At 46.4% G+C, this 27,691-nt stretch overlaps 1 protein-coding gene across 1 annotated transcript in view; it reads left to right on the forward strand.

Moving 5' to 3' along the window:
• CIB4 (calcium and integrin binding family member 4) overlaps positions 1 to 27,691 on the forward strand; it is a 47,545-nt gene that overhangs the window by 18,696 nt on the left and 1,158 nt on the right. The window contains exons 4-6 of the mRNA XM_082428036.1: positions 16,888 to 17,029; positions 26,173 to 26,282; positions 27,115 to 27,203. Coding sequence (XP_082284162.1) covers positions 16,888 to 17,029; positions 26,173 to 26,282; positions 27,115 to 27,203 — 341 coding nt within the window. The remainder of the gene's footprint in view (positions 1 to 16,887; positions 17,030 to 26,172; positions 26,283 to 27,114; positions 27,204 to 27,691) is intronic.

The raw sequence follows: 27,691 nt of genomic DNA on the forward strand, positions 1-27,691 counted from the left end.
CCCTGCCTGGCCAGCGGCTTCTGATCCTGCTCTCCTGGGCAAAGGGCCTCCCAGAATAGGGAGACTCACCTGGGAGAGGGCACTGAGGTGGCTCCGCCTCCATCCTCAGATGCCATCCTGCTTAGAGAGGCCTCAGAACCGGCAGGCAGAAAGAGAGGCCGGGGACCACGGTGCTTTCCCAGGCGTACCAACCAAGAGGGTAGGACGGCAGAGCGAGAGAGCCGACAGTGCTCTTAAAACCTGGTAGAATTATCAGGAAAAATGAAAATTGCTCACTACTTGCTAGTTACCAACCTATGGCTGCATATCTTGGAATGTATCTGGAAAGGTACAGGCAGAGACCATGAGATGACCTGGGGCCTCCTTCCACTGAACTTCCATTCTCAGGAGCATTCCCTGCCGGGCCTTGAGGGGAAGAGCAGCCCACTGGGTCTGGGAGACAAGAGTCTAGATCTGCCTGGAGTCCAGCCCTTGCCCCATAGAGAGCAAAGCAGAAAAGAGGAGCAAAGCTCTTGCTTCCAACCCCTTAGGAAGAAAAGTTTGTTTGCTTGCTTAGCAAATTGTCTCTGGAACTTACGTTCTTTTTTAATTTGCTTTTTATTTATTGTTAAAATCATATGTTGACATTAAAATACGTTTTCTAAAAACGAATTCCTTAGCACCCAACCATCCTAACAGAAGTTGTCATTTTTCTATTTTCTTTTGCCACTGTTCCCCCAGGCACACTTTATTTTACATCACTGTAGACAAACAGATATGATTTTACTTTGTGCTTTTTCTCCATTAGGCATAAATGTTTCTTCGCGTTGCTATGTGGTCTGTGTTGGCATCATTTTAATGGTTGCATAATTGCATTGAGTTCTGATTTACTAAACCATCCCCTCATTGCCGGCCATTAACGTTGTTTCCAGGTTTGGATATGTATTTTTTGATGCTATAAATAATTTTTCAATAAACATCCTCATGTATTATTTTCCTTGTTTTTAAAAAATTATTTTCCTATTTAGATTTCCAGGTTCTCCTTGGAGGCATGAGATAGATAGGGCCGTCCACTCTGGGAATTTGAGCTACGCAACCATTAAAATGATAACTATATTGACTACGTAGCAACATGGAAAAACATTTATGTCTCATGGTGGGGCACAAAATAAAAACTGGACTGCTAAATATCCTTATCCCAAGTCAATGATAAAAGATAGAGCCCTGTGACACATCGCTAGAGACCACTCTCCAAGTTGACATAGACGCATAAATGTCATTTTGCATGTGGGTTTTCAATAGGCCCTTGTGTGTGTCGTGCATCCTCCATGAGGGCATTGTGTGAGCACTTCCCAGACGTGCCGTGCGCCGGGGGCTGCAGAACTCCCAGCGGCTCCTGCGAGCCAGCGTCTGCTCATCCTGTCACACCCCCGCAAATGCCAGGATCCGCAGGACACTTTTCACCCCTCCCCTTGGTCCTCCTTGAGCCGCATCCGCACCAGCCATAAGCATGCTCTTGGCTCTCAGCCTGGCCCCCTGTGGTGACCCAGGGGCTTGACATATCTGTGCGCGTCTTTTTGTTTGTTTGTCTTCATTTTGATTCAGCGTCTTCCTGGAACACACTCCATGCAAGGAGCTCAGGTCAGAGGGTCAGACAGACCTGAGATCACATTCTTGTTCTTCCTCTTATTTGGTGAAGTTATATAAGCTTTCTGCTCCTTGGTTTTCTTCACCTATACGATGAACTCAACAATATCTGCTGTTCGGGTTGATTTAAAGGATAAATGGGACAACTTATGTGCATGTGACTGACATAGCGCCTGAGATACAGTAAATGTTTAGCAAGCACCAGTTTCTCTCCTTCCTGCTTCTCTCCTTGGGCCCAAGGGAAAGTATGGATAAGGTGTAGTGCCTAGAGGTCTGGCCAACAGTAGGTGCTCAATGAATGCCTGGGTGATGAGGAATCATGGCTGGCTGGGCCCTTAGCAGTCACGGGCAGGCTGCTGGGGGTGGACCAATGTTCCCAGGATACAGGGGGAAGAGCAGAATAGGAAGTTGGGGGTTTCAAAAGTCCAGTAATCCAAAATATCAGGGAGTGAAATAACACAGGACCTTTGAGTTGCTTTGGTTTGGATTTTTAAAGAGTCACTGGGCATCACAGGGAGAGAGAGTAGCAGCTGTGGGTGACAAGAGGGGCTGTGGTGTGAGCGCATTTCAGTTTATATCAGTTGATTCAAAGTGAGGGGCAAAATAGATCAACTGTTGTCACTTAGATGTATTAATAAAAGAGAAATTGTCGTCCTGACGCAAAGATACACATTTTACAGAGTTCACAGGGGAACATGTTCCCAGGGTGCCTGGGGTGAGTGTCCCCAAACAGCTGCAAAGCAGCCCCGACACCATCTGAGGAGCCCTCCTGCTTATAGACAGGAAGGCAGCTTATAAACAGCAGGCCGGCACCAGGAGGGCTGGGGCCAGGGCAGCCCTGCGCTCCATTCCTGCTCCCGTGAGAAGCAGAGTGGCTCCCGATCTGGGCTCTTCTCTGAACTGTCTGCTGCCTGGCCTGCCCCGGGATGACATCATCACCTCAGTCACTGTTTTCCAGCTTTGCACAACCTGCCTTTAAAGTACAGGTACAGAGTGTGTTTTAACGGGTTTTCATATTGGCTGTTTGGAACTTTGTTTGCTTTCTCCACAGAAAAATAGCAATTTTTTTCTTGTTATCCTAGTAATTCCATAAAACAGCAAAGCTAGAGGACTGAACGAGGGAGTCATTCATTCAACAATAGCACTTTATTTGGTGCTCTGGTAGAAGTGGTTTCCATCAGAAGGGCTAAGGTGGTAAATGGAAACATTTCCTAAATAAATCTGGCAGAAACTGGAAGAGGGAAGTTAGAGGGAAAACAGTTAAAGGACATGCTTGTAGGAGAGACAGTTTGTCACAGGTGGAGTTGACTGTGAGCGATGAGAGAGCAGGAGAGGGAGGCCCACGTGGGTTGGGGTGATGTAACTTGCCTGCCTCTGCAGGGCCCGGCCACAGCCTGTTGGCCATGGGGAGGGGGGGCGGTGGAGGGAAGTTAGAGGGAGCAGAAGGGAGCTTTGTGAGGTGTCTCTGCAAAACACATGTTTTCAGGCTGGGTGTTTGCCCTGGAGTGAGGCTAGAGGTTGCCCGCGCTGTACACCCCTACCCCGGGCTTTGCTGGGTGGGAAGCTGTGTCCTGGAAGGGACAGTACGGGGCAGGAAAGTGGGGTAGACGGCATCTGATGTCATGTCTCTGCCATCTATTAGCACTGTGACTTTGACCAGGTCACTTAGTGTAGTACGTGGGTAGCTTACTAAGGCACAGATTCTTGGGCCCTGCCCCTAGAGGTACCGACTCAAAGCCACTGGTGGGTTAAGGAAGGTGAATTTTGATGAAAGCTCCCCGTGGGACTCAGCCACACAGCCAGTGTGTTAGCTTCTCTGTGATTCCTTATCGTCAACTGCAAAATGAGGTTATGCCGAGGTCAGCACTCAACACGTTAGCCCCCTCTTGCCCTTCTTCTCACCAAAGCTGCTCTCCTTTGAGTTCCCTGGAGATTTCACTTGGAGGTGATGTCTCTGGCTGCAGTCAGCAGTTGTCCCTATAGGCACCCATGGGAGCCAAAACTAACATTTCTGTGCCCATCGGCAGGCAGGGTCAGCAACTGGCAACATGCTGGCCCAGGTAACATCTTTACTTGGGAGCTTTAAATCGATAGCCCTGCCAGTCCCTGGGGGTGCTGGTGAAGCTGGTGATGCAGGGCGGGGGACAGTGAAGTTGGGTGCAGAGAATTACTAATGGTAAAGTTTATTGGGGGCCTGCCAGCACAAGGTGTTTGGCAAATATGATTTCATTTGATCCCCATAAAACCCCATGAGCAAAGTTATGATTCTGCCCATTTTACAGATGGGGAAAAGGGGAGGCTCAACGATCTGCCCAAGTTCACACAACTTGTCTTGTTGTTATTCTCGTTACCCATGAACTTGAATATCGTTTAATGTGTTGGAAGACACTGTAGAGTTGATCTCAAGCTGTTAAAATGCTAATGTACAGATGTGAATAGACACTTCTCTGTAATAAGTTTTGTGTCTCCTGTAATAGGTTTGATAAATAAGTGAGGGGACAAATGGTCTTTTGCTTCCCTTTTTTTTTTTCTTTTCTTCTTTTTTCTTTTTCTTTTTTTGCTTGGGCAAGTTACACTATTGAAAAATTGAGATCATATTAACCTCTAAATCTGCAAGATACCAGAATCTTGTAGATGTCAAATAAAAAGTTATAACTTTATTTAGAGTCAGTCTGACTCCAGACCCTCTGCCCCTTCCATTCCCCACCTCAAGCCTCCTACAGCACAATGCCAGGCCCCTGGGCCACCCGCAAAAACTCAGGCCTGCAGTCCCCTGAGCTCCTCCAAGCTAGCAGATGGCTCTTCCGGAAGGAACCTCGGGGCAGTGGCAGGTACCTGTGGGCCTAGAATCTGGGGAGAGATAGGTGTGGTGGGTCTGAGTTCAGGCCACGTGGTCCCATGGATGTTTAATAATATTTAACATTTTTACTGCATTTCCCCCTGATTTGTTTCATTAGCGATCCACCTCCATCTGCCAGCAGGACACATCCTCAGCCTGTCCCTGCCAACCCATCTGTCACCAGGAGACAGCTCCTTTACAGGCCTCTCTGTTTTTAGACTTCAGGAAGGTTGAACATCTGAAACATAGAGCCTGTCCCTTTCTTATAAACAACTAGCGGGAAGGATGCCTCCGGGGCTTGGCCAACAGAGAGAGTACATTCACCTAAGTGAATTTCTCATGCCCTGTGCTCCCTACCCCCAGCTTCCCTGGAATGAAAATGCCAGGCTTCTCTCCACCTGGTAAAGATCACACAGGCCAACCTGGGCCTTTGAGGATTCCGGGTCCAGGTTAAGCCCCACTGTTGCCCTCCCCTACTTAACATTTTTATCCAACTAGGTGACCCCAGGGCAGCTTGGAAGAGGAAGAGACAGCTGGGGGGCATGTGGAGAAGGAAGGGGAGGCCCTGCTGCCTTGCCTCGTTCCCTGCCCACCCACCCATCCACCCTCAGCCCACAGCGTTTCCCACTGTCGCACCACATCACTCCCTACCTGGTCTGGCCTTGGCTCCTGCTCTGTCTCTGTCTCCTGGCTGGTTTCTCCTCCCTGCCCTTTGTTGGGCCTACCGCCCAGCAACGCCAGCTTGTCCTAGCTCTTGTCCTTTCCCTCTGCTTGGACTTGATTCAGACTTTCTCCTACCCTGTCTGTGTCTGCAGAGACTTCTTTAAGTGCCTAGCCTGTGTCCCGTGGAAGACAGAGGTGGCGTCTCCAGCATTTTGGGGGCCCCAGGACCTGGGTCAGTACCTGGCACACAGTAACTCACTTGTGCATTTGCTACAATGGCTTAAAATTCAGGCCACGAGCCTGTGTCTCATCCCTAGCTGAGGAAGCCACATCCTTCAGTTCCGCTGGTTTGTCCTCTGAGCAACTGCCAACTGGCATGGGCATGGGACTCAGGGTAATGCCTCATACCCTGCCTGCTCTGCATGTGCAAGAACGCGATTTTGAGAACTTTTCTTGGAAAAAAATTGCATACCCAGTGCAGTTAAGAGTAGTACTGTAGACAAAGCACTGACTTAGGAGCGTGAGTCCTCCTTCTCTGGGCTTTAGTGTCCTCTCTTTGTAAAACGTAATGGTAATATCCATCCTGCCACCTGCCTGTGAGATAGTCACAGCCTGACTCAACACCTTGCACACAGTAGGTGCTCACTCACGTTGGGTTTGAGAACTGACTGCATGACTCCAACTCAATACTGCCACCTTCTGGTAGAGCTACTCTAGTGCTGAAGGGTGACTCGGTTCAGACCCAGAACTAGGAATTCCTCCTGGGCAACAGGGTTGAAGGAAGAGAAGCCTTCCAGTTCAGCCCAGAAGCTCCATCCACCTGTGGCTTCCAAGCCACTGCTCCAGGTGACAAGCTCATCCATTTCCTAAGGGGCAGCCACTTCCCAGGTAGCACAGGATTACAACGGGCTCCATCATCCACCAGATGATAGACCTGGAATTCCTGACCCTCCCTCTTTTCCCCCAGTGACCAACTCCCACCATTGGATAAGGGCCTTTTTTTTTTTTTTTAATAAACATTTAAGTCCTTTCTTTTTTACTAGAAGCACTTAATGCTGTTCATTTTCCTGTACACACTGCTTTCACTGAATACCACAAATTTTGATAGGTTGTGTTTTCATTTTTATTTAGTTCAAATTATTTTCTAATTTCCCTTGTGATCTCTTTGACTTTGAGTGTTTCCAAGATATCTTTCTAATTTATTGATTTATTGATTTTCTAATTTATTGATATTGATTTCTAATTTAATGTTGTTGTGGTCAGAGCATATTTTGTGTGATTTAAATCCTCTTAACTTTATCGAGACTTGCTGTAAGATCCAGAATATGGTCTATCTTGGTAAATGTTCCAAGTGCATTTGAAATAAATGTGTGTACTACTGTGCTGGGTGAAGTGTTCTATCAAATGTCAAGTAAGTCAAGTTGGTTGATAGTCTTTTCAAGTCTTTTATATTCTTAATGATTTTTTTGTCTATTGTTCTATCAATTACTGACAGAGGGATGTTGAAACTTCCAGCTATGTAAGTGGATTTGTCTCTTTGAAAAGAGTTTAAAATGAGAAAAAAGATCTTTTATATTTACTTAGATATTTATCACTTTTGGTGTTCTTCATTCCTTCGTGTAGATCCAAGTTTCTTCTGGTATTTTCGTCTCCCTGAAGGACTTCTTTTAATATTTTTTGGAGCTCTGGTCTTCTGCTGATGAATTCTCTAAGCTTTTGTTTGTCTGGGGGAAGAAGAAAGTCCTTTGCCTTTAGGTTTGAAAGATATTTTTGCTGGGTATAGAATAATTGGATGAGAGCCTTTTTTCTTTCTCTCTGAGAGTATCACTCCATGTCTTTTGACTTGCTTAGTTTCTGACAACAAATCTAGAGTCTTTTTTTTTTTTTTTTTTTTTTTGGCTGCGTTGGCTCTTTGTTGCTGCACAGGGGCTTTCTCTAGTTGCAGCTAGTGGGGGCTACTCTTTGTTGTGGTGCATGGGCTTCTCATTGTGGTGGCTTCTCTTGTTGCGGAGCACGACTCTAGGCGCGTGGGCTCAGTAGTTGTGGCACAACGGGCTTCAGTAGTTGTGGTGCACGGGCTTTGTTGCTCCGCGGCATGTGGGATCTTCCCGGACCAGGGCTTGAACCCGTGTCCCCTGCATTGACAGGCGGATTCTTAACCACTGTGCCACCAGGGAAGACTGAGTCATTTTTATCTTTGTTCCTCTATATGTATGTGTCCTCCCACACCACCCCCCAATATATTTCTCTTTATTGCCGGTTTTTGGCAATTTGATTACACTGTGTTGTGGTGTGGTTTTCTTCAAGTTTCTTCTGCTTGGGTTCTGTTGAGCTTCTTGAATCTATGGATTTATCGTTTTACCTCATCATGATTTCCTCTACCTTCTGGAATATATGTAGCATATTTATGATTGTTGTTTTAATATTTGCACCTGCCTATTCTATCATTAGTGTCATTTCTGGGTCTGTTTTTATCCATTGATTTTTTTCTACAGGTTGTAGATCTTATTTTTCTACTTTTTTGCATGACCAGTGATTTTTTATTGGAATCTGAACATTGTAAATTTCATATTGTTAGGTGTTTAATGTTGTATCCATTTAAATGTTATCGAGTTTTGTTCCTGGATGCAGTCTTGTTATTTGAAATGAGTTTAATCCTTTCAAGGCTTGCTTTCAAGATTTATTAAGGCAAATACTTTATACCTTTCTTATGTAACCATGGGACACTTATCAAAACTAATAATAGGGGCTTCCCTGGTGGCGCAGTGGTTGAGAATCTGCCTGCCAATGCAGGGGACACGGGTTCGAGCCCTGGTCTGGGAAGATCCCACATGCCGCGGAGTAACTAGGCCGTGAGCCACAACTACTGAGCCTGCGCGTCTGGAGCCTGTGCTCCGCAACAAGAGAGGCCGCGATGGTGAGAGGCCCGCGCACCGCGATGAAGAGTGGCCCCTGCTTGCCGCAACTAGAGAAAGCCCTCACACAGAAACGAAGACCCAACACAGCCAAAAAATATATATATATATAAATTAATTAATTAAAAAAAACTAATAACAAATTAAAATTGGTGGAACACTACTAAGTTACAAACTTTAGTCAGATTTCACCAGTTTTCCTACATTTATCTTTTATCTGCTCCAGTATCCACTCCAGGATCCTACATTACATTTAGTCTTTCTGTCTCCTTAGTCTCTTCTGATCTGTGGCAGTTCCTCCGTCTTGTCTTTCATGACTTTTTTGGAGAGTACTGGCCAGGTATTTTTGTAGAACCACCCTCAATTTGTGTCTTTCAGATGTGTTCTCTTGCTTAGTCTGGGGTTATGGATTTATGCAACCAATGCCACAGAAGTGAAGTACCCTTCTCATCACATCATATCAGGGGACACATAATATCAATACAATCAATTACCAGTGATGTTAACTTTCATCACTTAGTTAAGGTGATGTTTCCAGGTTTCACCCCTGTAAAGTCACTTAGTGCACAGAGCTAGAAAATATATGTGTATATAGTAACCCATGTATGCTAAACACCAATATTTATTTCTATATCTATCCTTCTATCCATCTATCTAGATACCCATGAGTTCCTACTGACGTCTCTGACTAATCTAGCACTCCCTCTCTTGCTTATTTGTAACTTTTTTAGTGTGACAATAAGAAACTTGGCTCCTATAATCTGTTATTTATTTACCTATTTGTTCAACCTCACTATCCATGTGACTTCAGAATTGCTAGCCCATACCCCTGTGAGAAACAAATTTGCCAACTAGAGTACAGTGTTGGTTTATGGTTCTTGTTGTTTTTAGACTTACAGTATCCAGACGAAACACCGTGTTACTTGGTCAGTTCCTCCTTCCCAATTCCTTTCAGGGAGGTTTTGTCATATATTTGTATATAGTTACTTTTATTTGTCATGGTCTGCATTTCATCCTGGGTTCACTGGGTTTTTTAAATTTTTAATTTTTTAATTTGCATCCAGTAAACGTCACTCATTATGGTGTACGGTTCTATGGGTTTAAACAAATTCATAGAGGTGTGGATCTGTCATCACAGCTCCACGGTACAGAACAGTTCCATCACCCTAAACATTTCCTTGAGAGGCTTCTTTGTAATTAACTCTGTCCCCCTCCCCCAGCTGTTGGCAACCACCCAGCTGCTTTCCACCCTTCTAGTTTTGCATTTTCCAGAATGTGATACAAATGGGCTCATACAATAGGTAGTCTTGGACCTGACTTCTTTTACTTGGCAAAATACATGTAAGAATCATCCACATTGTTGCATGAATCTACTTACTGCTGAGAAGTATTCCGTTGTATGGATGTGCCAGTGTTTGTTATCCTTTCACCTGTTGAAGTACATATTGATTGTTGTGGCTTGCCTTTTGACTCTCATAATGATGTCTTTTGAACAACATAAATTCTCAATTTAAATACATTCCAATTTATGAAATTTTTCTCTCATAATTAGGGCTTTTTGTGTATTGTTAAGATATCTTTGCCTCAAGGTTATAAAGGTATTGTCCTATGCTTTCATCTAAAAGTTCTATTATTGGTTTTCCACTTTGGATCTGTGATCAATCTTGGGATTGATTTTTGCATATGGTGTGACATAGGAATCAAGATTCCTTTCTTCCCTGTATGGATACACACTAAACCCAACACCGCTTATTGAAAAAACTCTCCTTTCCCCTATTCCACTGCAATGTGATCTTTGTCATACATCAGGCAGCCATGTACATATGGGTCTGTTTCTGGAATTTCTATTAGGCCATTGGTCTGTCTTTGCACCAGTACCACACTGTATTGATTACGAAAGCTTTAGCAAGGTCTTGATATCTAGTAGTATAAGTACTTCAGCCTTTGTTCCTCTTCTTTAGGATTGTCTTGGCTGTTCTTGACCCTTTGTATTTCCATACAAAGTTTAGAATCAGCTTGTCAATTTCCACAAAAACATCAGCTGGAAGACTTTAACTAGAACCCCATTAACTCTGCAGGTAAATTTGGGAAGAAGCAACATCTTAATGATGTTGAGCCTTCTAATCCAAAAATATGACATATCTGGGGGAAGTTTTTAAAGGCGCTACAAGGATTTTGTTACACCCTTCTTCCAGGACACGGGGTCTGCTCATCCAATTTTTCACAACTATGAGGGTTCTTTCAGGCAGGACTTCTCCCAGTGAGAGTCTGCTCCAGTAACCTAAAGGTCTCTGCTCAAGACCTAGGAGGGGCTGGCCTCATGTACAGATACCTTCATCCACTCATTTCCTCGACAGATGCTTTACATCTGTTTAAAATTTTAAAAATATGAACATGAATCATATCATTTTTAAAAGAGTTGGTAGCAGACAAAATGAGCAAAAAGTAAAGCATTATTCAAAAAACCAAACACTAAAAATTAAGAAAGTTTAATTAGCAGTGAGAAATATTAAATGAAATAATAAATACTGTTTGATCCCTTTTTAAAAAAATGAGATCTTAAAAATTAAACTACTTAAAAAATTAAACTACAAATGACGTCGCTAGCATACTTTTGTGTGAATTTTTTCCAGCAACTGTGAAGAGCTCTTTTTGACGATGCACTTGCTGGAGAAATGGTGAGGAGATGTGTTTAAGCTAAGTCCAAATATTTTCCCTCTGACTTTCATCTTCAGATCAAATCTCTCGTTCAATAACTTTGAGAAGACCTTTTTGAAAAAACTTAGTTTTTTTGGCAGGGACTGAAATCTTTTTATTTACAAACTGTAGTTTGTGTTTCCAAAAATATCCCCAGCATTCGGGGTTTATTTTCGCCTTCTTTAGTTTTGTCATGCCTGGATGGGGATTGCACTGCCGTTACCTGTATAAATTTCTGTACTGACATGTTTATATTCCCTTGTTCAGAACACCTTCACGCTAGGGTGTATATGTTATTCTTGAAACGGAAGCGTTAGTTTGTCAGTTGTCATTGTCTTCCTCTGGAGGATTGAAGACTTCTAAATGAGTGTGAAATTTTATGCAGACTATATAACTCTCTGGATGGGTCCCAAATTTTATTGGTTCAGATTTCAGATGATTAAAGTAATAGCAACAAAACTCTGGAACACTGTAAACTGGAACTGTGCTCTTTAATGAGCCTCGCTCCCGTTCCTGCCTCTTTCCAGCTGTTCTTCTATCTGTTGGTGGCTGGGCTGAACCGGAGGACTCCGGCTGAGCTGGCACTTGGCTCTGGGTGGAGAGATGGGAGAGGCGCAGAGGCAACCTCCCCTGGGCCCTTAGAAACTCTCCCTGCAACACCATCAGCAGCCCTCTGCAGGGAGCTGCATGTGTGCCAGGGACACCTGGTCACAGGGGCAGTCTGCGCCTTGGGATCTCCCTCTGGGAAGCGAGCGGCAGGAAACCTGGGGGGAGGGAGCTTGCCGTTGTTGGACCAGAGACAGGCTTGGGACACTCTCCTGGCAGGTGCCCGCCGGGCCTCACAGAGAACTATACCAGTCACTCCAGCCTCCAGGGCCCGGACACAGCTCTGGCCCTAGCCCTGCAGCCAATACCTGCCCTGCTCCTCACTCTGGTTCCTACACCACTCCCCAGCCTGATGGCCCCATGCTGCCTTCCCCTTCCCCTCTGGGTTTCTCCCTCCTTCAGCGTTTGCTCCTGTCACCCTAGAGCTCTCAGAGGCCAGGGGCCACTTCTTTGACTTCAATCTGGGCTCCATTTTTGCACTTCTTGTCAAAAAAGGTTTTTCAGGTCATATGCTTGGCCTCATCACCACCTTTCTCTTTTGATAGTTATGTGGCACAAGGCACTGAGGTGGGAACAGTACCAGGCAGGTTCAGAAGACCTGGGTCCTGGGCTGGCTCTCCCACTCGCTTGCTGAATGACCTTGGGCAAGTCAGCCCCCCACCCAGGTCCTCATTTCCACATCTGTGACATGAGGGGGTTAGTCTAGATCAGAAACCTCCAGACATTTTTGATCACGCATTCCCAGCAATAAAAAAACATGGAGCATACACCCATAATATGCACATATTCACTTATAAACTCTACACCTTTACTGCAATACTAATATGTTATGAAATAAACGTGCAAAATAAAAAGTTAAAATTAAAGATTACATAAAATATTTTTTACATAAATTCTCCTTTTTTTTTTTTTTTTAAGCATGAACTACTTTTTTTTTTTTTAAGTTAATTTATTTATTTATTTTTATATTTATTTTTGGCTGTGTTGGGTCTTCGTTTCTGTGCGAGGGCTTTCTCTAGTTGCGGCAAGCGGGGGCCACTCTTCATCGCGGTGCGCGGGCCTCACACTACCGCGGCCTCTCTTGTTGCGGAGCACAGGCTCCAGACGCGCAGGCTCAGTAGTTGTGGCTCACGGGCCTAGTTGCTCCGCGGCATGTGGGATCTTCCCAGACCAGGGCTCGAACCCGTGTCCCCTGCATTGGCAGGCAGACTCTCAACCACTGCGCCACCAGGGAAGCCCCTCCTTTATTTTATATAACAAAATTTCCTCCTTTCACAATTTTATTGTTTGCTTATAATTAATAACAACAGTGTCAGGGAAAGCAATATGATTGGATATGCTTCATTTCTCTGTGAAATCTTGCTTTAACCCTTTGAGATAGAGCCGTTTAGAGATCTGGTCTAGCTGAGTTTGTTTTCAATGGCTGTTGTAGTTGATCCAGAGAGAAGAGATATATCACTTGCTATATTAAATTATGGTGCTTATTTTCAATCCCATCCACCAATTAAAGGCTTTTGATTGAAGTTAAGCTAGCAGATGTCCATCTTCCATTACATTAGTCAGCGGCTCTTACAAGATAATTGGAAAGCATTGCGTTTTTATATTTTTAACAAATGGACTCAAAATCCACTCTTCATTTGGACCATTTTCAAACAGATCAGAAAAATCTGTTTCTAATATTTTTCAAGTATGCAGATAGAAGCATCTTTATAGGTGAGATCACATGTTTTCAGCAACAAAAATCTCATTTTCAAAACATTCTCTCCAAAACATGAGTTTCTTTGGAAAAGCAAATACTTTCTCACTCACTGTTAAAATAAGTCACCTTTACCTTGAAGAATCAGAAGAATTTGAATTCATATTTTGGTGGATATCTCTGAAGTAGCAAACTGTCAACAGCCACTTGTCATCATAAAAAGCTCAGCAAATTTAGAACTCTTGTCTTTTTGCACAAGAATAAATCCTCTTTATGTTTGATGGCTATTTTAAGTGCTCTGCCAATAGATAAGCAGCAAACCTCCGTGTGGTTCGAAAGATTTTCATAGTCACTTTCGTTCTGATTACAAATCATTTTATAAGTTTTACTATATTTTAAACTCTTTAAAAAAAAACCCAATCACATCAATGCATCCTACAGCACTCGTGTACTTCTGCATCTAAGTTCTTGACTACAGTAGCCTGAAGGAAATGCTGCAGGGAGTAGTTACACATGTATCAACTTCCTTGCACCCTTACCCAGAATCCATTTTCATCAGGAAGCAGCCACTCCATCAGTGATTACACTCAGACAAATTTTCCCATAAATCCATAAATGGTGTCTTTATTAAGGAAGTAATGTACTGTTCAGTCCACATTGCCTCTTTCCTTTAGTGACTCACAGAAATGTGGTTCTTCATGTGTTTCATTATTGAAACAGAATCTAGGGAAACCATGTTAGAAACAGCTGTACTTTTCTTCAACTATTTAGCAAATTTTCCACAGTGTGAATTTTGCTCTAACGCATATTTCTGTACACCTTCAGCAGGATTTTCTCTGCATCTTCCAACAGAATGTACTGTTCTTGCTACCAGCAGGTTCCACACCAACAGCTGGCTTCCCAATCTCTGTGAAACAAGGGGTGTGTGTGTGTGTGTGTGTGCAGGTGGATAACAGTCACATGATATGGGTCTAAGGGGGAGTGAATTGATTTCCCGGTAATTATTCTCCCCTCCCCCATCACTCCCAGCAAAGCCAAGTAGTGGGGCCGCCCCGAGGGAAGGGAAGATTGGTATCTCGTTCAGTGGTTGGATAGACGCTTAGGCAGTGAGCTTGTTGACCTGCCTTGCACCTGTCTGAGTGCAGGAAAAGAGAACTGGAGCTGGGACTTCTCATTATGTCTGATTGAATTGTCATTGTTTCGACCTCATAGAGAAGAACTCACATTTTAAGTAGGAGAGGAATCTGCCCTGACATTTTCTTGTTCACTTGCATTTGCATTATGAGCGTTATCTTCAATTGTGGTTTCCTTGCAGGAATCTTGTTAAGCCACCTATCCATTTGCGAGCGTTAATTTAGATAAAATTTGGCAAAGTAATCTGTAAAGGCACTTAGCTAGGTGGAACACATCACAGAAGACTGCCCTTAGCAGGATTCATCTGAAGCAGGCAAACCAAGCTTTTCTAGGGGAGGTGGAGGTTAAAAGATGGAGGAGATAGGAGCTGGTCTGGAAGATCTAACGGGGCAGCCTGGATTCTCCTGGACCCTGGCCACTCCTCAAACATATATGTGTATATATAGATATATATGGGATTAATCCTGTCACCTGAGAATCTTATCTACAGTGAAGATTCCTAGGTGTACTGGTTTACTAAGGCTGCCATAACAAAGTATCACAACTATGTAGATTAAACAACAGAAATTTACTGTCTCACAGTTCTGGAGGCTGGAAGCCTGAGATCAAGGTGTCTGCAGGGTTGGTTCCTTCTGAGGGCTGTGAGGAAGAATATTTTCCATGCCTCTCTCCTAGTTTCTGGTAGTTTTCTGGCAATCTTTGGCATTCCTTGGCTTGTACAGGTGTCACCCCGATCTCTGCCTTCATCTTCACGTGGTGTTCTCCCTGAGTGCATGTCTCTGTATCTAACTTTCCCCTTTTATAAGGACACCATTCATATTGGATGCGGGGCCCACCCTACTTCATATACCCTTATCTTAACTAATCACATCTACAACGACCCTATTTCCAAATGAGGTCACATTCTGAGGTACTGGGGATCAGGACTTCAACATATAAATTTGGGGGGAGCCACAATTCAATCCATAACGCTGGGCTACACCCCAGACCTTCTAAATCAGGATCTCTGAGGGTGGGAGTTACAATTCATGTTTTTAAGAAGGACCTCAGATAACTTGTATGCTCACTAAGGTTTGAGAACTACACAGCCACATGAGGTGATTCAGAATGTCCTCTCTCCCTTCTCAAATATATAAGAATACCAAATAAAATTAAACCATAGATTTTAACATTGTAGCTGAGTTCAAAAGAAATGAAAGAGAAATTTTCATGACTGCAAAATGGAGACATCAAAACCAGAGAACGAAGCGTTGGCTGAAGCTAGGGCAGCCCTAAGGAGTGATAGACAAGGACAGGGGCCCAGAGAGGCTGGGGATGGGGTTTAGTGAGGGAGATGACAGGGCCGTGTGTGCAGTGGAACTAATCCTTTTGCATGAAGCCTGCAGCCTTGAAGAAATACCTTGTCAGTGAAAGGGGACTAGAAAAATCAACTAAAGATTTGTTTGAACTAACTAAAAATTTGGAATACTGAGGAACTGCTGTGTGAATTCGCAGAATCAAATAACTTCCTTAGCTGAGATGCATCTAAGGAAAAGGAATTTTGGTTGGTGAGAAGGGAGGGATCAGGGGTCATTTCGGAACACCAGAACAGAGCTGGGGTCTGGTAAGGCCTTCCAGCAGGCAGGGTGAGTTTAGAGCAGGCACGGGCTGGGCCCCTGAGCAATTGTGGGCCAAGGAATCTTAGCAGGTGGGGGTGGATTAGAGACACAGAAAGCAGGAGGAGGAGGTTGCCAAAGACGGACCTGCTACTTTTAAATATTTCCAAGCGTGTTCTGTGACTTTAACTCTCATTAGATCTGCCCATCCCTTCTAACCCACAGCCCACCCCACCTGCCCATTCCTGGGGGCTGGATGGAGAGTAGCAAGGTGGCCTTAGTGAGCTGCCTCTGAACAGGTTGAGAAGTGGCTGGGGTGTTTTTGCTTAGAACCTTGTGGTACCAGCTCAGAAGGGCCCCCTCATGAATGACCCTGGCCAGGCCCAGTTTAGGGGAATTAGAGTTTCTAAACTCACATGACCCTTACTCATTTGGGACTCGAATTTGAGAACTAGTTGGTTTAAAAATGAAAATTGCTGTGCAAATTATAATATCTGTAGACGTTATATAACAACTTACAGCTACCATCTGTTGAGTGTTATTTATTAGTCATTGTGCAATTTTAAACCTATCCTATTTAATCCTCACAACAAACCTATTAAGTAGGTATAGTATTATCCCACCCTATCTTGTAGGTGAGAAATCTTAGGCTCTGGAGATTATGTAAAATAATCACTAGTAAATAGCCAGGACTGAAACCTGGGTCTGTCTGACTTCTACATCAATATGTTGATAGTAGGTAACTCTGGAGAGTGAATTATAAACAATTTTTATCCCATTTTTAATACTTTGGGGGGGTATTTCCCAAATTGTACATACAAAATTAATAAGCATAAAAAAGAATAACAACCAAAAAATGAGCCTGTGGAAGGTACATGCAGGAGGAGGTGACAGTGGGGAGAGTGATGTTAAGCGTGGTCCTTCAGCCCAGGTACCCTCCATCGTGTCCGCGGTCCTGGCTTATTGACCCAACATCTACTCCAATATTTAGGTTGTTGTTGTTGTTTTCTTCTCAAACCCAGGACACTGTGCTTCTGATAGATTAACAAGACCCAGGGAGGCATGAACCTGACATTGATAAGCCTCCTTCCTCTTTCTCCTCCTCCCCACCCACAGGTCAACCCTTTCAGAGACCGAATCTGCAGAGTGTTCTCCCACAACAATGTGTTCTCCTTCGAGGATGTGCTGGGCATGGCATCCGTGTTTAGCGAGCAGGCCTGCCCCAGCTTGAAGATCGAGTACGCCTTCTGCATTTATGGTGGGTGCTGTGGGGATTGAGTGGTGGGACAATTGCTATAGAATAAATACCGCAACTGGAATCCATTGACGTCAATGCATTGTTGTGATGATGTTAGTTGGGGTTTACTTGAGTATTTATGGGTACTATGCTTCTCAAGTGCTGTAGATTTTTTTTAATGGTTGAGGAGTACTACTCTCATGGATTGATGACTTCCCCTCCAAGCCATCAGAGGCAAATGGAGTCATTGGTGTTGATATTTCATGACCGTAGTGTGGGCAGGCCAGAGAGAGAGAGAGAGAAAGAGAGGACTATATATGGGTATGAAGGAGTTATGTTTATTTTGAAGAAGTTAAGAGAATTAAACACTGAAACTAGTTCAGCCACTAAATAGCTAAGAAATCTTGGACAAATCATTTTACTTTTTAGGGCCTCAGTTTCCTCATCTTAAAAATGAGGAGGTTGAGATCATCTCTGAGGTCCTATGACATTTTCTGTTTCTGATCTTGTCTGGGAGCCACAGGCTCTGCTAAAGTTCTGCTCTTCAGCAGTTTCACAAACCCTTCCTCACGAACACTTAGCACATCCGGGATCCCTGCAATTCTCAAAAGGGACCAAAAGGAAAGAAACAAAGCCTTCAAACAGACCGCATGCAAGGCTTCAAGCTCATCATGACAAATCCTTGGCCCAAAGGACTTGTACATTTAGGTTTGCATAGTTTGGCATCTCACCTACCTTCTTTTTCTGTCAGCTCCCCCTCTGTCTCCACATGGTGGACACCATCTTATTCCTGCCTCACCCAAGTGGAGTTGGATAAAATGGGGTGGAGGACTTTTAAACCAGATGGACCTATGAGGGCTCAGTGTTCCCATCTGTAAAAAGGGCTTAATGATATTTTTGTATCTGATATGTTCTCAAGCTTAGTATTCAGTAAACTCAAATGAAATCACAGGTTTCCCTGCTGAGAATAGCTGAGTAAGCTCCTATCTTACTGTCACTTCTGCAGATAGCTACTATAAACTCTAAACAAAATATAAATATCAACTACCTGATGACACTAGAAAGCTACCAGAAGCAGAGAGTTGACACTTGAAAAAAGGAAATGGTACTGAATGGTTCTCCCCCTTTTAGTTTTTTACTTGTTTAGCCTGAAGGTGAGCTTCAGTAAGTGGCATCATGGACTGATAGAAACCCTGATCTCTCTCTGACTTGAAGAATAGAGAGTTTGGGGCACTTTTCCCCTCAAAAGTGAAAAGAGGGGAGAGTCCATGAAAGACATTCAGAGGAAGAGAGCCAAATTTTGTGTAAAAACTATGAACAAATCTCATTCTGACCTCTAAACCACATATACCAGGGCAGACTCAAAGCAACTCAGGTAAGGATAAAAGAACGGAATGGAGATTTGAGCTGCCACTGCATTTTAACAAGGTCCCTGTGTGACAGGGTTTGCAGTTTAAGTCCAATCAGTTACCCAGTAGAATCAAAAATTCAGCACTCTTTGGAAGAATATAACAGAATCCAGAGTTTCCACATAAAGCATTTATAATGACTAAGACACAATACAAAATTATTCAATATATTAAATTTTTTTTTAGTGATGCATTCTCAAGAATGGGGACTGATTCCAACATCCCAGATGTTGGAATTAGCTGATAAGTATCTTCGAACAGTTATTATAATCATGCCCAGTGATGTAAGAGAAAATATGCTCCTGATGAATGGAAAGATAGGAATTCTCAGCAGAAAAATAGAAACTATAAGAAAAAATCAAGTGGAAAATACAGAATTCAAAAATAAAATATCTGAAATAAAAATCCGCTGGATGGGCTTAGCAGGAGAATCAAGATGACAGAGGAAAGAGTCAGTAAACCTGAAGATAGAGATGAATAGAAATATAATACAGTCTGAAGAACACAGAGAAAAAAATATGAAGAGTAAAAAGGAACAGAGCCTGAGGGACATGCTGGACAACAGGAAGTTCTAACATATATTTAACTGGGGTCTCAGAAGGAGAGGAGAGAATGAACAGGGCAGAAAAGATATCTGAAGAAATAATGGCCCCAAATGTCCTAAATCTGATGACACACATTTACAATGAACATCAAGCAGGGTAAGTACCAGTGAAATCACATACCCAAATTCAGTTGGCTTAGTAGTCCCCACCCCCATCCACTAGTCTTCCTCCTTCTTTACCCCAAGTATTTCTGGGAGTCCCCAGGGAGTTTCCAAGGTATTCAAGGAGCTCTGGTTCACGAGCTGTGCTACCCTCTGTCAGGCCTTCCACCGCAGAGCACATGCTGCGCTATCTCTAGCCTCTTCTGTCTTCTGTCAGTACTCTTCTGGATGGAGCAGCTCTTCTGGGTGGAAAATGCTGGCCCAGGCTACGTGCTCTCTTCAGGTTGTAAGTAACAGGAATTTACCTGTGTAAAAGGCATCAGACGGGGTCTTCCTTGGTGGCGCAGTGGATAAGAATCTGCCTGCCAATGCAGGGGATACGGGTTCGAGCCCTGGTCCGGGAAGATCCCACATGCTGTGGAGCAACTAAGCCCGTGCGCCACAACTACTGGGCCTGCGCTCTAGAGCCTGCGAGCCGCAACTACTGAAGCCCACGTGCCTAGAACCTGTGCTCCACAACAAGAGAAGCCACCGCAATGAGAAGCCTGTGCACCGCAATGAAGAGTAGCCCCTGCTCGCCGCAACTAGAGAAAGCCCACGTGCAGCAACAAAGACCCAACAGAGCCAAAAATAAATTAATTAATTAAATAAAATAAATTTTTTTTAAAGGCAACAGATGAAGAGCAGCAGTACATTAGTTTTCCATCGCTGTGTAATAAGTTACCACAAACTTAGTGGCTTTAGATGACACATATCTATAATCTCACAGTTTCTGGGGGTTAAGAGTCTGGACACAACTTAGTCAGGTCCTCGCCTTAGCGTTTCACAAGCCTGCAGTCAAGGCTTTGGCTGGCCTGCGTGCTCGCCTAGAGAATGCTTGACGGGGAATGAATCTACTTACAAGCTCACTCCAGTTGTTGGCAGAATTCATTTCCTTGTGTCTACAGAAGTTAGAGCCCTGGTTTCTCTCTGGCTGTTGGCTGGAGGCTGCCCTCAGTTTCCAGAGGGTGACCTGTGCTCCTCGTCACATGGGCCTTCCAACATGGCCACTTGCTTCTTGAAAGACAGCTAGGGCGTCTCTGGAGCCAGTCTGCTGGCAATATAACATATTGTGATCAGGAAATGACATCTCTGTTGCCAAATTCCATTGCTTAGAAGTAAGTGCCCACCCACACAAGAGGGGTATGTGGATTATACAAAAGCGTGAACGCCAAGAGGTGCAGATCATGGGGGGAGGAGGGCACTAGAGCTTGTTCACTATAAGCAGTGTGGAACCCGTGGTAGAAGTGAAGCAGGCCTCCTGAGAGCCTAGGATGCAGCTGGAAAGTCGTCAGGAAGCGAGGTAGCTACTTTCTCCTTTTCTCTCTATTGCTGCCTGGCCTCTCATCTCTGCTTCTCTCTGTGCGCCTTCTCTTTCTGCTGATCTGATTTTTATGCCTATGGGCCAAAGGTGACTACCCTGGCCTCCACGTGGCCTTCAGGCTTCACCGTGACTGACCAGCCACAAGCATCTCTGTTTCTCACTTCTGTTTTCTCAAGAGATGCTGATTGGCTCAGCCAAAGCAGGGATCCAGCTGCCCCTAGGTGAGGGGACCAACCTTGTCCAATAATCCACAACCAAGAAGAAGCAGAGTCACATAAATAAACATGGCTCCAGAGGCCAACCACTGGGGGTGGAGATGCTGCTGAGAAATGGTAAAGAGTAGGCTGGGCAGATGTTCCAAAAGATGTCTGCCAAAGCTGTCTTTCCGTGGTTTCTAGAGCTAAACAAACAAAAACACCCAAACCTTCAGGGAACTAGAAGAATGGCAGGTTCTCTTGCTGTTCAAGACTCAGGAGCTCAGTTGTGTTCAGCTCAGGGATGGGGAGAATGCCCTTCCTCCTGAGAAGTCAGACAGGGTCCTCAGGTCACATCGAGGAGCAGACACTCCCTGTCCCCCACACTGTCCTTGTATCTTCCTCCCCGCCGTCTCTCCAGGGCCCCCTCGGGCAGTTTCCTTCCTCCTTGAGCTCAAGTACAAAAACAAAAAGCACAGAGCCTTCATGCAAATCAGCAGTGCAAATAGCTGCCTAGGGACTCATAAACTCCAAGGCTTCATCAGCTAGACTCAGGCAAATCTGAATTCTCTTCGGGCTCAGAAGATTTGTTACCTCGCAGAGCTGTCAGCAAGCTTAGAGATGGGATGTGTGAATCCCTGAGCCTGGTGCCTGGCCCATGATGGCTGCGCTATAAATTGAGGTGGTAGTGGTAGCAGTGAAGGAAGAAGAGGAGGAACAAAAAGAAGGGTAAGGAGAAGGAGGAAGAAAGGAGAGGATGGTGTTGGTGATGGGCTTGATGATCGTTCTTAGCCAAAGTCTGAAGACCTAACTCAGTGTTCTAACCCCTCATTACGCCAAGTGTGGCCTATGTACCAGCAGCATCAACGTTGCCAGAGAGCTTGCTAGAAATGCAGAATTTCGGGCCTCACCTTCCACTTACTGAATCAGAATCTGCCTTTTAACAAGACCCCCAGGTGGTTCCTCTGCACCGTAAAGTTTCAGAAGCATGGCTCTAACCCACTTATTCTCCAACATGGCTGTACACCGGGATTACCCCTGGAGTTTTTAAGACCTGTGGTTGCTTGGGTCACAGCTGCAGAGATTTGATGTAACGGTGCTGGGTATGCCCTGGTTGGTGGGCTTTTCTAAAACTCTCTGGGTGATTCTTTTTTTTATATATATAAATTTATTTATTTATTTATTTCCTTCTGGCTGTGTTGGGTCTTTGTTGCTGCACGCAGGCTTTCTCTAGTTGCGGCGAGCAGGGGCTACTCTTCATTGCTGTGCACGCGCTTCTCATCGCGGTGGCTTCTCTTGTTGCAGAGCACGGGCTCTAGGCACACAGGCTTCAGTAGTTGCGGCGCATGGGCTCAGTAATTGTGGCTCGCGGTCTCTAGAGCGCAGGCTCAGTAGTTGTGGCGCACAGGCTTCATTGCTCCGCGGCATGTGGGATCTTCCCGGACCGGGGCTTGAACCCGTGTCCCCTGCATTGGCAGGCAGATTCTTAACCACTGCACCACCAGGGAAGTCCTCCCTGGGTGATTGTAAGATGCAGCAGAGTTTGAGAACTATGGTTCTGACCTACTGTATCAGTTAGGATTGCACTTAGTTATGTGTAAGAACATCCCTGTTTAAAAAAAAAAGAAAATCCTGGATTCAGGTAGTCCAGAGCTGAGGTAATGGCTCCAGGAAGCAACCAAGGGCCTGGCTCCTTCAAGCCTCCTAATCTCCCATCTTTAATGAGACTGTTGTCCTCAGAGTCACAAGATATTTTCTGTGCCTACAGGCATCTCGTCATTCCAGGCAGGAAGAAAAAGGGACGCGAGAGGGGATAAGGACAAAATGGACGTTCAAAGGCACAGATGAAGTCTACTCTTCTTTAACAAACTTTCTTGGAAGCTCCACCCAGCAACTTTGGCCATAACTTCATTGGCCAGAACTGTGTTACATGGTCACGCATAGCCACAAAGGAGACTGGAAGGTTGAGTATTTTAAGCTGGACATGGTGTCATCGTAAACAAGAATTGCAATTCTGTTAGGAAGAAGGAAGGGGTGAATGGCTCTCGGTCAAGTCCAGCAGGCCAGCCACACCTACCAGGACATACCTACTGGGCTCCAGTTTCTGCTTTGAGGGACCCTCCTGGCCTCCAACTGATCAATCCCCCTCTCTCAGCACCTCTGGGGAGACTTTCTACCTGTCAGAGACCAGCATCCCAGCACTGCTTTCCTGCTCGGGTCAGCACAGCTTCCACCAGTTGTGAATTACCCTCAGGCAGGTGCCAGAGCACCAGCAGCGGATCTTCCCACACCCTCCCAGGATCTGACACAGGGATGTTAGTGGCTGGGAGAGGCGAAGAGGCAACCTCAGTTCCTGTGGGAATAGTGGTGAAAGCCTGCCTTGCCTCACTCAATCAAATGAGCTAATTTTTGTGAAAGTACTTTGTAAATTGCAAGGAATAACATGACAGAGAGATTGGGATGACGATGGTCAGAGGCTTTTGGGGGGACATGAAGGCTGAGCCCACCAGCTCTCTAATCTCCCTCGTTGCTGGGAAACAGCAAGAAGAAGACCCCCCTCTCCCCAGAGGGGCCAGACGCAGGTCATGAAGCTGCTGAGGCCACATGGGCTGGCCGGTAGCCTAGAGCTCCCTGCCCCCAGCCCTTTCCCAGGCTGTTCTGCCCTTGCACCACCAGAGAAGGGGAACTGTCCAGGACTACATTTTACTCCAGCAAATTATTCTGTTTTCAGATGGCTTGGGACCAAAGCCATGTCGCTTTGCTGCAGTCTCTGCATATGGGAGCTGGGCCAGCAGGACTCCTGGGGACAATGCGGGGGCTCAGGGAGAGGCTGCAGAGCTTCTCATCAGCAGTGCAATGTCACTGCGGGGACCCACTCCCTCCAATCCAGTGCTGGCCCCTCTGCACCGCCCCCCACCGGATCTGATCCATTACCCATGGCGTGTCATAGCAGAACTGTGCAGGGAGAGCTCAGATGAACATCTCGGGCCTTAGCCTCCGGTCCCTGTGGCCGATCAACATTCAGCCAGGGGAGAGCCACCTGCTTAAAGGGTTAGGGGCTTAGCTGTACCTTCCACACCCATACTCTTCCTTGAGAAACAGAGACAAAAGTCTTGGCTCTACCACAGAAGGATCCCATGACATCAGCAAATGCACTCCTCCACTCTGGGCCCAGCTAAAAATTGGACATTTTAGAGTTATGAGTGATTGAGAGCATAGACTGACCATAGAGTCAGACTTTCTGGGTTTCCTCTTGTTTCCATTGCTTACCAATGTGTGACCTTGGGTGGTTCATTCATTCACTCACTCAACAAATATTCATTGAGCACCTGCTCTGTTCCAGGCACTATTCTAGGAGCCAGGAATACAGTAGTGACCAAAAGATAAAACTTTCTGCCCTCGTGGAATTTATGTTCTGGTGGAGGGAAATAAACGAGCTGACAAGTGAAACATATAGTGTGTTAGGTAGTCTTCGGTGTTGGGAGAAAATGAAGCAGGGAAAGGGACAGGAAGTGTAATTTTAGACAGGTTCTGAGCAGTGCCCTGGGGGAAAGCTGGCATTTGAATAAAGACCCAAAGGAACTCTGGGGTGAGTGTGTTCCAGGGAGGGGGAACCACAGTGCAAAGGTCCTGAGGCAGGAGCGTGCCTGGCCCGATGGAGGAGTGGCAAAGAGGCAGAGTGAGGGCAGGGTGGACCTCGGGGATCACTGTCGGGACCAGCTGTCCTCTGGCTGAGATGGGAGGCTGTGAAGGATGAACAGAACCACTCTGGCTGCTGAGTGGAGAAGAGACTGAAGGGGGCAGACTGAGAACAGGGAAACTGGTTAGGAGGCTGCTACGGGGTCTTAGAGAGCTGTGATGGTGGCTGGACCAGGGTGGAGGCAGTGCAGTGAGGAGAAGACCTCAGGCTGGGTTTACTCTAGAGCTGGGAGGGGAGAAGACAGTCAAGGATGACTCCAACCTGATTGGCCAAGAGACTGGAAGGGTAGAGTTACCCATTCGCCAAGGGGCAGCTCTGAGTGCTGCAGGTTAGGGGGCAGGGCAGAGGGGGGCGTGTCAGGAGTTGGGTTTGGACAGGTTGAGTTTAAGAGAACTGTTAGTCCTCCAGGTAGAGAGGGCAGGAACGCAGGTGGATATATGAGCCTGGAGTTCAGGGAGAAGCCCAGGCTGGAGACACAAATTTGGGATTCATCAGCGTATTGATGAGGTAATAGGCTGAAATGAGATTAAGGAAGTAAACATGGTTATTTAATCTCTGTGTGTCTCAGTTTCTGCACCTGTGTTATGAGAATTAAATGCAGTGAAATACAAAGCACTTAGACCATAACCTGGCACCTCTGTTTGTCATGGTGGTAATTATTGTACCTGCCTAAGTTGACTGCATTTACTACATGGCTGATGAGTGGTTCAGGGACTGTGTTGGGTGTCCCAGGGGAGGGCTGTCAAGAATGTCAGTACAATTGTCTCATCCTGGCATTCAAGGCCCTTTGCGGTTTGGCTCACCTTCCAGACAACCCCTGACCTTCTCCCAAGCCTCCACTCCCCTCAAAACTAACTAATCACCTGGCGTTGTTCCTTCTCTGCCACTGTCCCCAGTGACCCTGACCCTGACACCTCCTCCAATTGCCATCTCTGCAGTCCCAAGCCATTTAGTCCTTCTCTGTTGCCTCTTCTTCCAAGAAGAGGCATTCACACCCCCAACCCCAACCAGACAAGAACGCGCCCATCTGGAAACGCTTGGGGTCCTTGGGATGCCTGTTCCTCTCTTCCTGGAGCCAAGCCACTCGGGTACCTGACAGTCTCCCCTGCACCCCAGCCCAGCCTGGGAGCTCCTCGTCGGCAGGACCCAGCCTGGTGCATCTCTGTGCCTGATGCAGGGTGACAGGAGCAGGGACTTGTGCCCAGGTCCTCTGGCTCCAAAGCCAGGCTGCTTCCTGCTCCTCCTTGCTGCCCAACTCCTAGCCACCAAAAGATATACTGACCTGTAAGTTCCAGGGTTGGGATTTCCACAGCATGGTGGTAGATGTGGGACCCGGGCACCAGCCTAGCCAGGTCTGAATGCCAGCCCTTCCACTTCCTGGCTGTGTGGACAAACCATAAAACCCTCTGTGCCTCAGTTTCCCTTTGGTAAAGTGAGACTCATAAAAAGTTAATTGTGAAGATTCAGTGAGTTAAAACAGGTGAAGAGCTCAGGAAAAGTCTGAGCAGGTAATACAGACCCAATCAATGCCTATTATTATTATTATTATTATTAAGCACCACCTTTGCCTGCAGCCTGCCCTGCCGTTGCTGAGCCCCACCCCTTAGGCCTGCCCAGGTCCCCCTGAGTCCCAGGTTCTAGGCCCACCTGGTATAGTTGGGCTCTGCAGGGCCTCCCAGGGGCTGGTGGGAGTCTGTAGGTCCTGGCTGTTGCCATGGCCCCAGGACTCTTGGAGGCCGAGGAAGCCCCCTTCCTCTCACCCTTCCTCTCAGGCCCCGCCTCCTCTTTGCAGATTTTAACGAGAACGGCCTCATCGACGAGGAGGACCTGCAGAGGATCATCCTCCGACTGCTCAACAGCGACGACGTGTCAGAGGACCTGCTGGTTAGCCTCCTAACCAGTTTCCACGGGTGTGCCCTGGGCTGCGGGACGGTGGCCGGCGTGGGCCCCGCTACCACCTGAAGCCTCTTGATGGCAGGCAGGGTGAGGGGCACTGAGGGATGGGTGCTCACGGGAAGCAACTGCTCCCAATTTTCTGTCCTTCCCCCAGGATCGTGACTCCCGTCCTGGGTCTCCAGGTCAGCAGCCCACCCCAAGGGGCCCTCCCAGCAACACTGCAGCCACTGCAGGCAGGTGGGCCAACAGCAGGTCGGCCTCAGATGCACACGTCACGACATCCCCTCCCCTACATTATTCCAGCACAACGCCCAGATGTCCTAGAGTGACAGTCCAAAGTCTGGCAGGACATGAAGACAACCATGGACCCATTTGTCCTAAGACCATGAGAACGTTTTGGTCTGGATGGGAACTAGGAGCAGATAAAACCATGAGGACTCATCGCTGCCTCCCCACCCTGACTGAGCCCCTTGCAGTGCAGAGCCCCTGCCTGTGACTGGGTGACAAGAGCGGGTGGGGGATGTCACCCTGTCCGTCACCCCGCACCCGTTCTCACTGCCAAGTTTGTCTTGGAGGCACCAAGGGGACTCTTCCCACGATGAGACCAGCCCACGAGGTCCCAGGCAGCCATGCACATGACCTCCTCTCTCTGCACCTCCGTGTCCGTGTCTGGGGCAGGGACAGAGCACCTGCCTCCCAGGGGACTCCAGGGATGCTAAGCACCCAGCGAGAGCTTGGCTTATGGTAGCACTCAGCATGTGGTGCCCGCCCCCCACGCCTGCGCCCCCATCTCCCTTTCTGACTCTCTGCTCTCTGGCTCCGTCTGCACCCCGTCCAGGTCCTGAATGAGTCAGATCTGGACAATGACAACGTGCTGTCTTTCTCAGAGTTTGAACACGCGATGGCCAAATCTCCAGACTTCATGAAGTAAGGTGTTCTGGAGTGAGGGGGGGGATGCCCAGCATAGTGGGGGACAAGAAAGGCGCCCCCCAGTCTCCCTCGGCCAATGGGACACCTTGGTCTTTCCAGTGAGGTCATGAGTTTCCAGGGCAATTCGCAGATTCTTCCAGACTCAGCAAAACTGGAGCTTCTGAGAAATGAGGTAACCTGGAAAGAGACAGGGAGTGGGGTTTCAAAAGGCAAAGGGGAGATTGCATTCCAGGCTTTGCAAACGACGTGGGTGGTCCAGACTTCAGGTGCTGTCCCTCTACAGCCAACACAAAGCCCGCTGGGCTGCAGGACTGACCTGGGGAGTTGCCCTTGCCCCTGTTGGTTCTGCTCCCCTCCCGCCAGGACCTCCAGTGGTCACTGGGAGCTGGGGATTGGCATGGAAATGTGGGGGGGAGCGGCGGGGAGGAAGATGCCGGTGATGGAGCTCAGAGAAGAGCTCAAGCATTTCCAAACCTTCCGTCAGG

Source organism: Balaenoptera physalus, assembly GCF_965194825.1.
Source record: "Balaenoptera physalus genome assembly, chromosome: 15".
In the NCBI taxonomy this organism is placed as follows: domain Eukaryota; kingdom Metazoa; phylum Chordata; class Mammalia; order Artiodactyla; family Balaenopteridae; genus Balaenoptera; species Balaenoptera physalus.